We start from the raw sequence: 15,042 nt of genomic DNA, 5'->3' as shown, positions 1-15,042 counted from the left end.
ATATTTCTTTTTAGAGGGATTTATGCAGAATCCGGATTGTGTTTCGAACGTTCGACGATGTTTCCATATTGGCTGAAAATCAATACATTAAGTATGGTTATACACCTTTCAGCAGCGGATCCAAGAAATCAATATCTTTGCCCAATTTTTTAAACGTTTGAATTTTTTTTTCACACACTGGAAAGTATCAACTATCAAACACTTCTACTGGTGACGTGATATCATACCCTTCCACTGGGTCTGGCACTGCCTTATGTGTTACTTGACGATGATTTATAACCGTGACGTGATATCATATCCTTCCACTGGGTCTGGCACTGCCTTATGTGTCACTTGATGATGATTTATAACCGTGACGTGATATCAAATTGCCACATAATAGAAATAAATAAATAATGAAAATAATTATTTAATAAAATTTATATGAAAACCTCTGTAAGAAATAATTTGCATACATAATGTATCACTAAGAAGTCTGGTCTAGCATGAATATAAATATAAACAGTTTCTTGATCAAGCAGCAATTTGAAAATAAGAAATACCAATGCTGTCTGATATGTAGGTATTTTATCTACCTTTGCATATTTCGAATTAATATGCTTTAAAGCATAAACACATTGTCATGATGGCTTACTATACAATATCTTTCCATTTAAACCTATCAATCTGGACGGGAACGATATCTTACAGAACACCGATTAGTTCGATATCATTTTGATAATCAATCATGTACGACTATCGATATTCGTTTATTTGAATACTCATTTCCTTAAGCATCTTCAGCATAGAGACGGGAAAATTAAAAAGTTAACAACCTATATTTACTGAAGTTAAGAACAGGGTATGAGCCTATTTCATGAGATAACCTCAAAAAACTTATATCCTAAACTTATATCTTATATCAATAACAATAATCTAGAAATTTAATTTTCTCACACACCCAATTTGGAAATTTGGAAAATCATTTATATAGTGTAACCCTGTGTTGTTACAATATGGCTCTTGTACGGTAAACTCTTTTCGGTAATGTAGTTCACTTATGTTACTATATAAAAAATTAATACGCTTCTTTACACTTATCTGACATTATTTCATATTTCATAAAGAACATTGAGGGTCATCGAACATTTTTTCTTGTGATATTGAAAACTAAACTACTGTAACACCTTAGATTTTCATAGAACATTTTCCCGCCAATTATCTTGACATTGAAAGAGGGTTTTTTTAAATTAATGTTTGTCATTTTACTACGTATAGATTCATGCCAAACAATCTTTTTGAATAATTTAAAGACAATTTCAAACACTATTTTCTCATTGGAAATACATACTTCTGTATGATTTTGCAAGATGACATACAAGAATGCTCTGTGTAAAAGGTTTGGTCTACCTTAAGTGATACAATTCTATGTAAATGTAAAGCTACATCACTAGTATCTATGCTACCTATGCTGCTTTTTATATAATGCCATTTTGAGTCTTGAGAAAAAATTATTGTCTCTTGCATCAAGGAAGACGAATGAATATAAGTAGTCACTTATTTCTTTGTTATCCGTCGCAGTTACTGCATCGTTGTGAACAATAACAACAAGATGATTGTAAGAGAATAGTCTTGTCTTTTCTAATGCTTTCTGAAAGACAAGGGCTTGAATGTCGTCAAGTGAACTCAGACTAGATGTAATGAATAAAGTATGGACAGAATTTTCAACTGCTTCACCAATGTTGTTCAGGATACATTCACCGGGGTTAAAATCTCCGTCCGGAGTTATTATGTTATATCCAAATTGTTCTAAATATGGAATTAGAATGTCTTGGCTGAATATCCTATCGCCGTTTCCGTAGCAACAGAAAATGTCGTGTCTTCTATCCATTGCATCGTTTATCGGATGTAGAAGCAGTTGTCCTTGACGTCTAATATCATCAAATATTTGAGCGTTTCCTGTTTCTTCCACTGTCAACGATACAGTCCATGATACTGTTGAGAACGACGACAAAATGTATCTTAATTCATTCTGAAATACGGATCGTTTTGGATTTAACTGAGGATGGTGTTTTAGATACCGTCTTACGTCTCTGCTAAGTGGGGAAATGGTACCACAACCTTCAGTTCTAGTCACCAACAGAAAATTCATACGCGTCATTTTTATTTTGTTTTGGCACTCTCTCCATGTGTATTCGAGGAGTTGTTTATTAGCTACCATTTTATCCGAAATAACCAATAAAATATGTTTGGAATGATAAATTGCAGAACGAATATTTTCCTGGAATGAATATCCGGCTATGAAATCACTATATACTGACATCACAGTAAAACGGCTTTTCAGTGGTACAATTAATCGCTGCTTTACAAATTCAGACGAATCTACTTCATGAATGATTGTTAGATCTATATATTCATGCGCCTCGGATCTTCCACGATCAAAGGGGTGCCAATGGAGGTTTGTGAACATGAATAATTTAATATTTTTTTTACATATAAATATTATGAGAATAACAAAAAGGACAATAAAGACCGCTATACCAGTTCCGGCAATCTTCAGAGTATTGTCATCGTATTCAGGGGGATGTTTACATGTAAATTGCCTGTCGGGAAGGGTAAAAAGACGAAAAGATAGCTCTTTACCTTCAGTAAAACAGTCAATGTAATCAAAATCATTCTTAAAGTTGTGTTGTCGTCTCGTCCAATGCTTGAACCAGAGCATTTTGCAATCACATACAAACGGGTTATTTTTCAAAGTTATTAAGACGAGTTCCCTCAATTTGATATTTTCGGGAATTTTAGTCAACAAATTGTTGTCGAGTTTAAGGACATGTAACCGCTTTAAGGCAAAGAAAACGTTTCTAGGAATAAAGGAAATGGTGTTGTTTGAAAGATCAAGTTGTCGAATACGCTTAAAATAAGCCTTTACACTGATTTCTGATATATTGTTATGAGACATCCAGATATCAAGATATCCATTCGGAACATTGTCCGGGAGAGACAGAGCACCTGTTCGTCGTCCATCGACGATATTTACATCAATTACAGCACGTTTGTAACATGAACATGTAGATGGACAGTTTTTGTCGTGTATTATCCCATATGTCTCTTTCTCCGAAATTTTCAGCATGTGTTTATTTTCGAATTCTGTTGGATACTTACATAACCATTCTCTGTAAAAGTATTCATCTCCGGTAAAGTATCCTTTTGAGGTATAGTAAACGAGTAGTTTGTTAAATGGAATTATTTCGACGAAGCAAGATAAAGGGTTGTTTTTTAAAACAAACTTAAAATGTTTAAGAATTATCACTACTATATCTCGTATGCAAGACGTTATATTTCCGTCTAATATGAATCCAGTGACGTCACTTCCGGTTAAATCAATGACCCTCCATTCATCGGTAGTTTCTAAAATGTCCTCGCTTAAGGAACTTCGTGATGGAATAACACTACTTTCCAACTTGTTTTTGTCGACCTGTTCAAGAATCTTCGACATGTTTCTGAAATTTATTCTCGTATGACGAAACTCAACTAGTTTTATACTTCGTATGTAGAACACGGCCACTGGAAAAGCCTTTAAAGGGTTAAAGTTAACGGTCAAACGTTGGAATTTAATGTTATCGGTAGGTAGAACATCTTCAGACATGGAAATAATCTCGTTATGATCTAAGTTAAGTTCCACCAAGTTGTTTAAAAAAAATAAAAGTTTTCCCGCCAATTTATAAAGCTTGTTATGCGAGAGATCCAATATAGCCAAGTTTTTCAATTTACTAAATGTTCCTGGATATAAAAATGAAAGTTCGTTTCTGCTCATGTCGAGAAGTGTTAATTCTATTAACGAATCAAAAGCATTTTCGTTTATTTCTCTTATTTTATTTTTGGATAGAATTACAACTTGAATACTTCGAGTGTGTCTGAATAGTTTTTCATCAATAGTTGATATTGGATTTCGTGACAACTGGAAGTAGTCTAAACTACCGTTAAGAAAAATATTCGATTCATTGGACGTAGTGTTGATTAAGGAAAATTGTCTTCGGAAATTATGCGAGGGGATGTTCAAGTGTAATGCTCGGCTGTAATGTTCTTGCAGATAGTCTGAACGTGATAGATTGTCCGGCAAGTTAGCTGCAAGTGGTTTCCATGGAAAGTTGAGAACACCTGATAATGTACAGTCTTTTATTTCGATGGTTTGTAGGTTTGAAAATATGTGTTCCAGTAAGGTCTGATTTACAATTCCTTTACAGTCCGTGATAATTATTTCTTTAACGCTATTTTTACAAGGGAACATCCGGTCTATAAGATAATTAATGTTTGTCGGTACGTTACTTATCACCAATGATACCGTCTCCTCAAATAGGCCTGTATTACAAGAAAGTGGTATGTTTGACGAACCGGACGTTGTGCTAAAGTTGCTGTGACGTAGTGTAAATACTCTATTATTTGTCAATTTTAAAAACGTATAAAGACCTCCATCAGATGCATCAATTAGGCACTTCGTTGCATGAAAATAACCAATAACATTCTCAAGAATAGAATCTTCATGTCCAGTGTTGTTAAAACGAATTGACGTGTTTTTCACACACCCAAAAAGAAAATATGCAACAATCGTTGTGCTATTTGAGAACTGAAAATGTCTGAAAATATCTTCTGAATTAAGTATACATATTCCAGGTGATAGGACTTTGATGTGTCGACCAATAGTTTTTAGTTGGATTGAATCACGGCTGAAAAGGGGTGGCATATGAACTTTTTCCACAGTAAATTCACATGTTGCTTCTGAGTGGATGTCAATGAAACAAGTGGATAGAACCAGAAGACATACTTCATACACTATAATCGCCCTTCTCATTATAGATTTGTTGATGACTAAGCATTATCTGAAAATTGATTTATAAACTTGACATATAAAATTACCGGATGTAGTTACAACGTAATAAAAACATGTAACTACTGAACAGAAGCAAATCGTCCAAAATAATTTTTTTTTTCAAATCGCATAATTAGTATGTCAATTTGTACCATCTGTAAAAATCATTTCTTGTAAATGATGAACACGTAGTTCGAGTATCTGTTTAGGTAGGGTGTTTTAAAGTGTTTATATAATAACGTAATGTTATTTAAGCAAATTGACCGGTGTTCCTAGAAAAGCAGAGGACGGTTGCCTTGTTCATGCACCTGGCCCATGCTCCCAATTTTTAGTGTTGCTCATTTTCTTCTGTTTCCGTGTACGTGTTACTCGGGTAGTTTCACGTTCTTTGTTGTATGTGTCTATTTTCGTTGTTTGATCGTTCTCCCTGGATTGTGTTCTCTTTGATAACTGATATAGGCCTAGACTTAGATAAAGAAGAATTAATTTCTCACATTAAATTTACAGAAAATTTTAAAAGGCGGAAAACAGAACTCCCAAGGTCGAAAGCGTTTACAATTGACAGGCGCACCATTACACAACGTCAATTCATTCATGTTCATATAATACCATTTTACCTCAAAGTAATCATGTACGTACCAATTTTGTTAATGGATGCAAATTCATCCAACCCCCTCATGTCGCCATTATCATTGTACACAACTATAAAAGATCAGATATATAATATTTTATATTGCATTCTTATTTTCATATCTTACCGGATAACAGGTGCCAACTTTTTAAGCTCGAAAAGTTAATTATATAGAAAAACAATGGAAATTATAGTGTGTCTCCCACGTTCCGACCAGTCATTGGACCTCCTTTTCGGAATTTCTGTATCCTTCACTGGGGTTTCTAACACAGGGGCTTGAGGTCATGTGGCTTGCAGTGTATGGCCATGGAGAGTAAAATATATAAAATAGTTTAAACAGCATTTGAGTATAATTTCTACCCATTCAATCGATCTAACTCGTGACCTCAAGTCCCTGTGGTTTCAGATAGAAAGAGCTACATTAACAATGAAACATCATATGAAGCGAGGGTAGTATTACAGGAAAAAAAAGATGATTTATAAAATACGAACAAAGTTACATAACAATTAAACATTGCCATGTTGTAAGGATTACACAATGTTATTTTTTATGCATGAATTAACTTTACACAATAAAGGATGTATATGAAAGTAAATACACAGGTGTACGGTGTTTGTCCTTATAACTGTATGTTTTACCTTACCGTTACTGTATTGTTTACAGCATTACGCTCACGTCCAAAAACATCATCAAAAGCAGAAGGCTCTGAAAAATACAACATGCAGCAACTGTAAAAATAAACAATCTAAGTACGGTGCATACAACTCAAACTATGAATCACGCCAAAGCAGTCATTTGATACATACGTATCTTTTGTCAAAAAAAAACTGAAGAATTCTTCAGACGGTCATGTGACAATGATTTTGTCTAGCAGTATTAACAATAACTTTTAGCTGTATTTTACTATGCAAAAGTACAGAAAATAGTCTTTTTTCTATATTAGTATACCAGGTAGTTAACACAACCGAAATTCAAATACTTAAATTGTATCTTTTTTGCGATAGTTTTCAAACTGGCCTTATTTTGCACTGCCCAATGCCTTATTTAGCAGATTAATTCGACTTGGTCATTGTCAAACTTTCCGTAGCCCAGGTATAGTAGTGAATTAAATCTTACCTTTTTTCTCCATTATACAATATTTCACATATTCAAATCTTTCTTAAAAAATTATATATTTCAGACTCTCTTCTCTATCCCCCATGGTTCCCTATCCCCGAACCCCTTACCCAGTAAGATGAAAAGTTAATTCTGTTTACGTACTCTCAGGAGCAAGTTGACACCTCCCTCACCGGTGAACCACCGATGTACGTTTTTAAGCATGAATATTTTTGACAGATCATTTTGGAATTATGTCTATACCACTTGACCATTATATGTCAACCAAATGTCTCTCTTCTTTTTCATTTGTTGGCAATGGTAACAATGTATACGCTACATATTCAGAAATCCCCACTTGTTGACACTTAACCTATACTTGGGTCTGTATCATTCAAATTCAATACATAATGTATCAGGTGGTGTATTAATATGCAGTTGTATTGTCTACTTCGTCACGCTTTCGTCAGTATTTACGTATTATTTTACAAAGAATTAACGCCTACAATCATGATTTAGAGTTGAAAATAAGTGAATTGCATTTTATGTAGATTTAGGTCAAGTTAAAAATTTCATATTTCTAAATATAATTGTAAATGTATTTCCAAATCATAACGATATCTTTTTTAGGTTTTAAAACTGCCCAGGGGAACACCCGTTTTACTTTAATAAAGTGACACGTTTGTTCCATGTTTGATTGTCAAAATAACGGTGTGTAGACTAGATGGTATAAAGACAAACAAAAAATAATTATCAAGATAAAAAAAACAAACAAAAAATTACATTACCTTTGGTCGAAACCTAAACTACATTCTTGTCTATTATATACAAATTAAAACATGGATGATTTAATGTCTGTTCCTGGTTGTCAATTGCAGAGACAGGAAGAGGGTCCGTGAGTTGCATCTTTTGTTGGAAAACTTTAGAAAAACTCGTGTAAAAAAGTGGGCAAAAATTAGCAAATACTAGCAGGAACCTCCGTTTTCTGAACCCTCCCTCTCTTCAAAATCTCAATATTTACATCTTATCTTTATGTAGCCTAAAAAATTGTTTAGTATATAAAATATTTCTGTTCGAATATAAATGCATTTGATGAAGTAAATGTTATGTGTAATCTCTGAAAAATCATATTTCACATTCAAACGAAGAAAATGAAGAAATGTGATACTAATAATAGTTTCTGGTGAAAAAAGGAGCATGTAATTTTGAAACGCAATAAATGCAGCATCGTATAACCTTTATAAAATGTTAATAGTAAATATTTACAGAGATCACCAAAAGGTTTTTAATAAGCGTAAACATAACTTGAATTAAGCTCTTAAAGGCCCGACTACAAAAGTAATAAAATCCACGGTAACAGAACAATGACATTTCTTCAAAATAAAATAAAAAGACAAATAACGAACACGAAGACACATTATGACAAACGCTAGTGACATAAGGGCGAAATCATTCATTTTTAACCAAGTATTTTGTTGCAAGCCCAGCAGACAACTTTGAAATAGTGGACAAACATCCGATATTGACAAAAGTAAAACCGACCCAGGGCCAAATTTCAAAAGAAATATAAGGTTTGTCTCAGTGAACGCAATTAACATACACCCGGTGAGTATATCATGGTTGAGTATGCTATCGGTCATTTATCATAATTAATCAATATTTATCGGAAGAGTGACTAAGTAATCTCATCACTCCAAAAATGTCTTAACAGTTTACATCGAATTACTAAGACAAAGAAACTTTGTAATGTAAAGGCAGTATTCAGTCGAACAAAATAAGGAAAAACAAAAGAAAAACTTACATTAAATGACAAACTAATTAAAAATTAAAGAAGTGTACAGAATCATCACATATTCTATAATATGTGATACACCCCCAAAAAAGCTACATATATGTCTTTGTTATATATGTTGTATTTGTCTTTGTGATGAAGTGTATAACTATTTTTGTCAGGACTTAAGAGGAACATTCAAAATCCAATAGTTTCTATTGTATTTCAGTGTCAGATACAGTTATCACAACTTAATTTAGAATTCTACAGAACATTCTATATAATTTGTATTTTCTTAGACCAAGGGTAATAAAAGAGAAAGAGAAATGAAGAAGATCGAAGAAGGAGAAGACGATGATGATGATGATGATGATGATGATTATGATGATGAATTTATTTCCAAATCAAAGGGTCCTATATGAGACATGCTTGGTTACATAAAACACCACTTTTTATTGTCAGTTTACTGTAACATTTTGAACAAAATATCAAAAATAGAAATATGTAGGCTTTCTAACCATGAATCACATTTTACATGATTCTTAACCGGAGTGTTACTTAACATTCAAATGAGATTCTGTGGTTTTGGGTTTTATTTCTATAATCTCTACATTACTCCCCTTGTTCTGTATATATACATACTGGGGGTTGGGCATTACTTTAAATATTCCTGTATGTATATTTGGTTCTAATTAAATAAGTGGATGACCATTTGATATTGAGAGGGGGTCCTGGAAGTATTTCATAATAAATATTATGACTCAGAACTTTTGGAAAATAAATATTTTGATCTTAAAGATAGGAGAAAATAATATTTGATCATTACAAATCACTGTAACCCGATAATTACGATTTTACATAATAAAAATTAGTTATTTGAGTTCATACATTGTACATGTGGAAACGTATTTTAACCTTGAACATGATGAAAATTGAATTTTGATCCGACGAAATCTTTCAAGATACCCCCTTTTCTCTAAACTTAGATCACGGTCGTTCCCTAATAGTGCTGATAATCTCCTTGAAACACGCGTACAGCAAGAAAGTAGCAATATTTATAACAGTGGTATTTTTTGCATTTTAATATGTTTGTAGCATAAATAAATTCTTAAAATCTAAAAGTGACATTATTGAAGATTAATGAATATAAATTTTGTTTTCTTAATGAAAAAAACATCAAGGGCGGAGCGCCTGGTACGGCCTATAATTTTCGCCGTGCCTAAATTCTTAAAATTTTGAAAATACAGATGTAAATATTTCACGACTGTCCCCTAAGAATTCCTTGATAAGGCGTCATACTAGCTCAGCACATACAATTTTAACTAAAGGCATGGTATTTGAGTTAACACGCAAGAAGTTATAAAAATGTAAAAACTAGACTAAGTATTCGCATAACCTCATATGTCGTAAGTAATTCATAAGCACTGATAAGATTTACTGCAAAAATATTTAAAAATTCTTACTTGAAGTACTAATAATTCAAACATACCTTGTCAAAAGCTTGTATTTATAAAAAGTGTGTATATATGACATCAGAACATACAAGGTAGGTTAAGGTCTTATAAATATATAGACTTGTATAAAAGTCATGCAGGACTAAGGAAGAGAACTGATTGTGATAAAATCTTTAAACTAAAGTTTAATAAAACTGAAAAAGGTACCTGCCATTTTATACTTAACACTAGATTTTCAAATAAAAGTTTTAACTATGGCTGCTGCTGAAAAAAAAATAATACCTCATTTTCGCTCTTGCGGCAGCGCGACAATTTCTATACTCAACAAAAAGTATCAAACTCTCGCTGAATTATCGATGGGTCATAGAGAACAAAGATGTCATTTAAAGCTCGATATCTCATGGGTATTACAATTTGAATGAGCAGCTTATTACATATTTCTACCTGATTCTTAGTTTGGGTTGTACTAAATTCGGTCTGCTGTCGTTTAAAATAAACTTCCGGGATCTTTTTGGTGTATTATACATATTGTGTTAGAAATGTTTTAGAACTTAGCCTTTCCTATTATAAAAACCAACCAATCAAATAACAGATTTTTATTTTTTAATACGTTTAACAGGACTAAATTTAACCATTCTCTATATCCTGCGGACATGCATTCGAATAAAGGCTAATATAAAAGAATTAGTTGAAATGTAACTATGTCATATAAGTGTTACTAAGCCAATTAAATCTATGGTTATATATACCAGACGCATTTAAACAGCCCACCGAAAAGTTGCTAAAATCTACATATTTTGCAATGTCAAAACCCCTAGTCAAGAGTATTTATGCTTCTGTAAAATATGGCTTTTGTGGTATTTTCCGTTCAATATTGTCCAAAATAATACTCCTGGGGTTCTTTTAATGACTTGTGGCTATTTCCGTAGTCAGAATTTTTCAAAAAATGCAAGAAATCGGATTTTCGATTTTACAATAATAAGTCACATAAATTTGACTCTACAAGTTACGTTCAATTGAAACGCCTCGAATTTGGAATTATTCGATGGATAATTTAATTGGTTACAGAAATAAACGCAAAAAACTAATATTCATTTTTTTTAAATGTTAAAAATATTACCCCTACCCCTAGAAAACAGGGGTGGGTTTCTCGAAGCTATCTTAGGGATAAGACGTCCTAAGACTATCTTATGATTCGTCTCTGTCATAAGTCCTGTTCTTGAAACCATCATAAGTTAAGATGAGTCGCAATTTTTATTCTAACTTTAGGACGACTAAATAGGTGTCTTAGGATCATCTTATCGCCATTTCTCTTAATCCCATTAAGCATTTACCACAGAATGACCGGCACGCGTCGGTTAAAACATATTGTCAAGGAATGTGCATGATTTTAAACTTTGACCTGAATATTTCACGGTTCAGTGATACTTTATTCAAACAAATTTTGCTACTGTTTCTATTTCTAATACATACATGTAACAATCGAAAATCAATAACTTCATTCGTTTTTCTAATTTCAAACACATGCATACATGTATAATTAGGAAGCAACCATTTCATTTTTTCACCAAAAATGTGAATCAAAAATAAAAACAAAAAAAACAAAAAAAACATACCATCCTCCCCCCCCCCCCCACAATGATAATCAAATGTTTTTTGCCTTATGCATTTTTGTTTATTTACAAAATATACTTAGGATGTCTGTATGGCGTCTTTACTTGAGACATGTCTGAGATAGCTTCGAGACACAACCTAACATTGTCATTTAAGATGATCCTAACTTCATCATAAAGTTGGTCTTAGGACGTGAGTTAGGACATATCTAAAGAAAGCTTCGAGAACCCCACTCCTGGTCTCATTCACAGAATACCGACAGTGTAAAACTATAATGATGTACCCACCATAGCTGACCAGTTCACGAACATAGATTTTCTTTTTTGGGTTACAATTACTATAAAACGTAAAAAAAAGAAATTTTCAGAATTTCAGAATTTCTTCAGTTTTTTTATAATACCATGGTTTAAACAGCTTTTGTGCAATACAGTACATATAAAGTGTCTTAGCTTTCAATTGAGCCCAAGTAATAAATATTTAATCGTTTCCATGTCAAGTAAGGTGAAAAATTGCCACCCTAACTATGAAAAAATGCCGTTTTTTAAGCTTATAAACGGTGTACAATAGACATATTTTGGATACAATTATATATAGTAGTAGTTTTCTAGTGATCTAGTGTTTATTGGATACTATTGTTATAATTATCGATGTATCCAACATGTCTGCTCATTTCAGGTGCGTATTTTTTTCAGTTTCAATGTGACAATAATGAGTTTTTCATAAAAAAGGGAATTTTTAGAATTTCATATGTTCTACCGGTAACTAGCATTTTTTTTTCAAATATCGTACGTCAAACAAGCGTTTGTATGTTCCAATACAATTATATAAAGTAGTAGCTTTCTGATGAGCTTAAGTAATAAATATTTGAACTTTTCCAAGTCCAATTATGTGAAAAATTGCCACCCCTAACCATGAAAAAAAACTACTGAACACATGAATTAAAATGTTAATTTTTATCATATAATTGATGTAAAAAAGACATATTTGGTACTAGTGTTTTAATCATCGATGTATTTAACATATCTGCTCATTTTAGGTGCGTAAGTTTCTGTTTCAATGTGACAATAATAATTTTTTTCATAAAAAGGGAATTTTCGGAATTTCATATTTCTTCCATTTAACCTTTGCATTTTTTTTCAAGTACCCTACTTCAAACAACCTTTTATGATCTATAACATGCTGTAATTTTAAGCTGGTTTCCATTAAGAAAAAATCTATTCTATGTCCATCCTAGACACAGTATACAATGTGTAGGAACTTTTAAATGCTTTGTGTAATATTTTTATCAAATACGTACGGTATCCATGGTAACATAATAAATACTAAAAGCTTATTAGTGGGTTAATTCAATTATATCCCCTCTTGTGAATTTCTGGATTCACCCCTGACGTAGTCCAAAAATTATGCCCTTTGGAGGCACTTGTTTTTATTTTGTGTGGTCGCCTCCCTGAATGGTGCATAAACGTACATCGGATTTAAAACAAAGGTTCAATAAACAAAAGCAAGCAAACGTCTATGGCACTAAATATCACAGAAACGAAATTAAGGGCTTAAAAATGATGTTGGAAAACGTGAGTTTTTAACCTCGTTTTGAAAATAGACACTGATTTGCATTATGCAGTTCTTTTGGTAATGCATTCTAAAGAATGGCCGCTGCTTTATCGAATCTTCGATTGCCGCGTAGGTTCTGTCAGGTTAGGTGGGAAAATGCCACCCTACCCATGAAAAAAATGTCCCAACATGAATTTAAATGATATCTTTAGCAAATAAAGGGTGTACGATAGCTATGTTGGGTTCTTTTGTTTCAATTAGCGATGTATATAACGTACCTTTCGGGCGCCATTTTTTCAGTTTCAATGTAACAATAATGAGTTTTTCATAAAAAGGGGAATTTTCGGAATTTAATATTTTCATGGACTTGAAAACATACAATTGAATTTTGTGTTGCACCCTGTATTGTACAGGCAACCAATGGAGAGACTCAAGTGTCGGAGTAATGTGTTCGTGTTTTTTTTTCTTGTTATCACTCGGGCAGCAGTGTTCCGAACCCTTTGTAGTCTCTAAATGACACAAGCTGGTAGGCCATAGAGTAATGCGATGCCATAATCCAATCAAGAGATAATAAATGAATTGACCAAAGTTTTACATGCATCATCGTTGATGTACGGACGTATGCGTTTGATAAAAACATGATCTCGAGAGTGAACTGACTTGTTGATGCGTTGACAGAGTCTTATCAAAATGAACGCCTAGATTCTTTTTGTACAGTCTGAACTTGTAATGATGTTTCCTTTAAACGTGAGATGACAATCCTTCAAATCTTTCACTCGGTGTTTCGGAGCAAAAAGCATCAGTTCTGTTTTATTATCGTTCAGTTTAAGCATGTTTACACACATCATGGAACTTATATCGGACAAACAGTCCTCGATTCATTTTGATGTATTTTTTCAGTTGTTTATAAGTTCGAATACTAAATAGATCTGCGTATCATCGGCGTAACATTGATAGGACATCTTTTGACGTCTACAGATTTCGGCAATTGGCTTCGAAAAGATACAATATAGCTTTGGGCCAAGTACGGGGCCCTCTGGCACACGACACTTAAGACGAAATACGTTGGAGTTGGGTGCAACCGATAGCTGTATATACGCTGAGTCCTATTTCGGAGGTAGAAAAGTAACTATTTAAATTCAGAGCAGAACCTGGGATTCCAAAAGAGTATTCCAATCTAGATTGAATGATATTACGGTCGATCGCGTCAAACGCCCCAGACAGGTCAAGCATCAGTAAAATGGCACAATTATTTTTGTCGAGCGTGCACTTGCAATACCATGGTGAACTCGAAGTAATGCAGTTTCAGTTGAGTGACCCGCAAGATAAGCAGATTGAGTCAGGTCATGAAGACTGTTTGATGTTTATTTCTAATTCAGTCAGTTGATATAAAATATTTTTTTCAATAGTCGCCAATACTTGAGTGTCTTCGTATGTAAGAAGAAAAATTATTTTTTATTTATCACTATTTATATACACAATTTTACGTACATGTACGTGTGTGTATTTTTAAACGTGTGTAAAAATACATGGGTGTGAAAATACTGCATGTAAAATTTACTGCAAAAATTTACACCATGTGTAAATTTACATTACCTCAGGACCAGATGTATATAAATAAATGTAAATTTGCACACGAGATAACGTAACGCGCAATTAACGTCATTAAAAAAGTCTTGTTACAGCACAAGATCTGCCTTTTACTTATCTTTTTAAAGAAATAAAACAGTGATTGAAACGTGTTTCAATACTATTTTACCAAAAAAGGCACAGTCGTCCGTGATTTCATGTGTCAGCATATCAACTATGCAAGTATTTTGAATTTTTTTTTCTTATTATACTTCATAGGGGAAATTATGGTTATATGTTGTGTGCCCGGACTAAAATATAGGAATGTTTTGTTTTTGTTTTTGTTTTTAATTTGTTAAGATTGTCAAGAATAATATGCATTTTTGTGTCTATAAATAATAGGTACGTGCATGCAAATAGATGTCTGTTCTATGAAAGTAATTAAACTCAATTACAACTCGTCCATTATATACATATTTTTTTGGAATTAGAAGGGGGTGCTGGATAGCT

General features: G+C 32.9%; 1 protein-coding gene across 4 annotated transcripts; it reads right to left on the bottom strand.

Annotated features, from left to right (window-relative positions):
• Positions 1-393: 393 nt before the first annotated feature.
• Positions 394-9,895, bottom strand: LOC148600956 (uncharacterized). 4 transcript variants are annotated; one of them, XM_088555135.1, is made up of 4 exons: positions 9,834-9,895; positions 6,117-6,183; positions 5,486-5,548; positions 394-4,856 (listed from the first exon to the last, which is right to left on the bottom strand). In XM_088555135.1, exon 4 carries the CDS (start codon positions 4,826-4,828, stop codon positions 1,442-1,444), a length of 3,387 nt encoding a protein of 1,128 aa, XP_088411261.1. In that variant the 5' UTR covers positions 4,829-4,856; positions 5,486-5,548; positions 6,117-6,183; positions 9,834-9,895; the 3' UTR covers positions 394-1,441. The 4 variants fall into 4 exon arrangements, with proteins under 4 accessions (XP_088411261.1, XP_088411259.1, XP_088411260.1 ...); XM_088555133.1 differs by having other exon boundaries at positions 6,122-6,183; XM_088555134.1 differs by lacking the exon at positions 9,834-9,895 and adding an exon at positions 6,739-6,901 and having other exon boundaries at positions 6,122-6,183.
• Positions 9,896-15,042: the final 5,147 nt, after the last annotated feature.

The sequence above is a fragment of the Perna viridis genome, chromosome 12 (assembly GCF_037379345.1).
Source record: "Perna viridis isolate PV_CMFRI_1.1 ecotype Kerala chromosome 12, ASM3737934v1, whole genome shotgun sequence".
NCBI lineage: Eukaryota > Metazoa > Mollusca > Bivalvia > Mytilida > Mytilidae > Perna > Perna viridis.
This window is presented reverse-complemented; position numbering and strand designations above follow the sequence as displayed.

Bases quoted from the DNA above. Each gene is read 5' to 3' on its own strand.
- LOC148600956 (XM_088555135.1), bottom strand. From the start codon at position 4,828: ATGAGAAGGGCGATTATAGTGTATGAAGTATGTCTTCTGGTTCTATCC.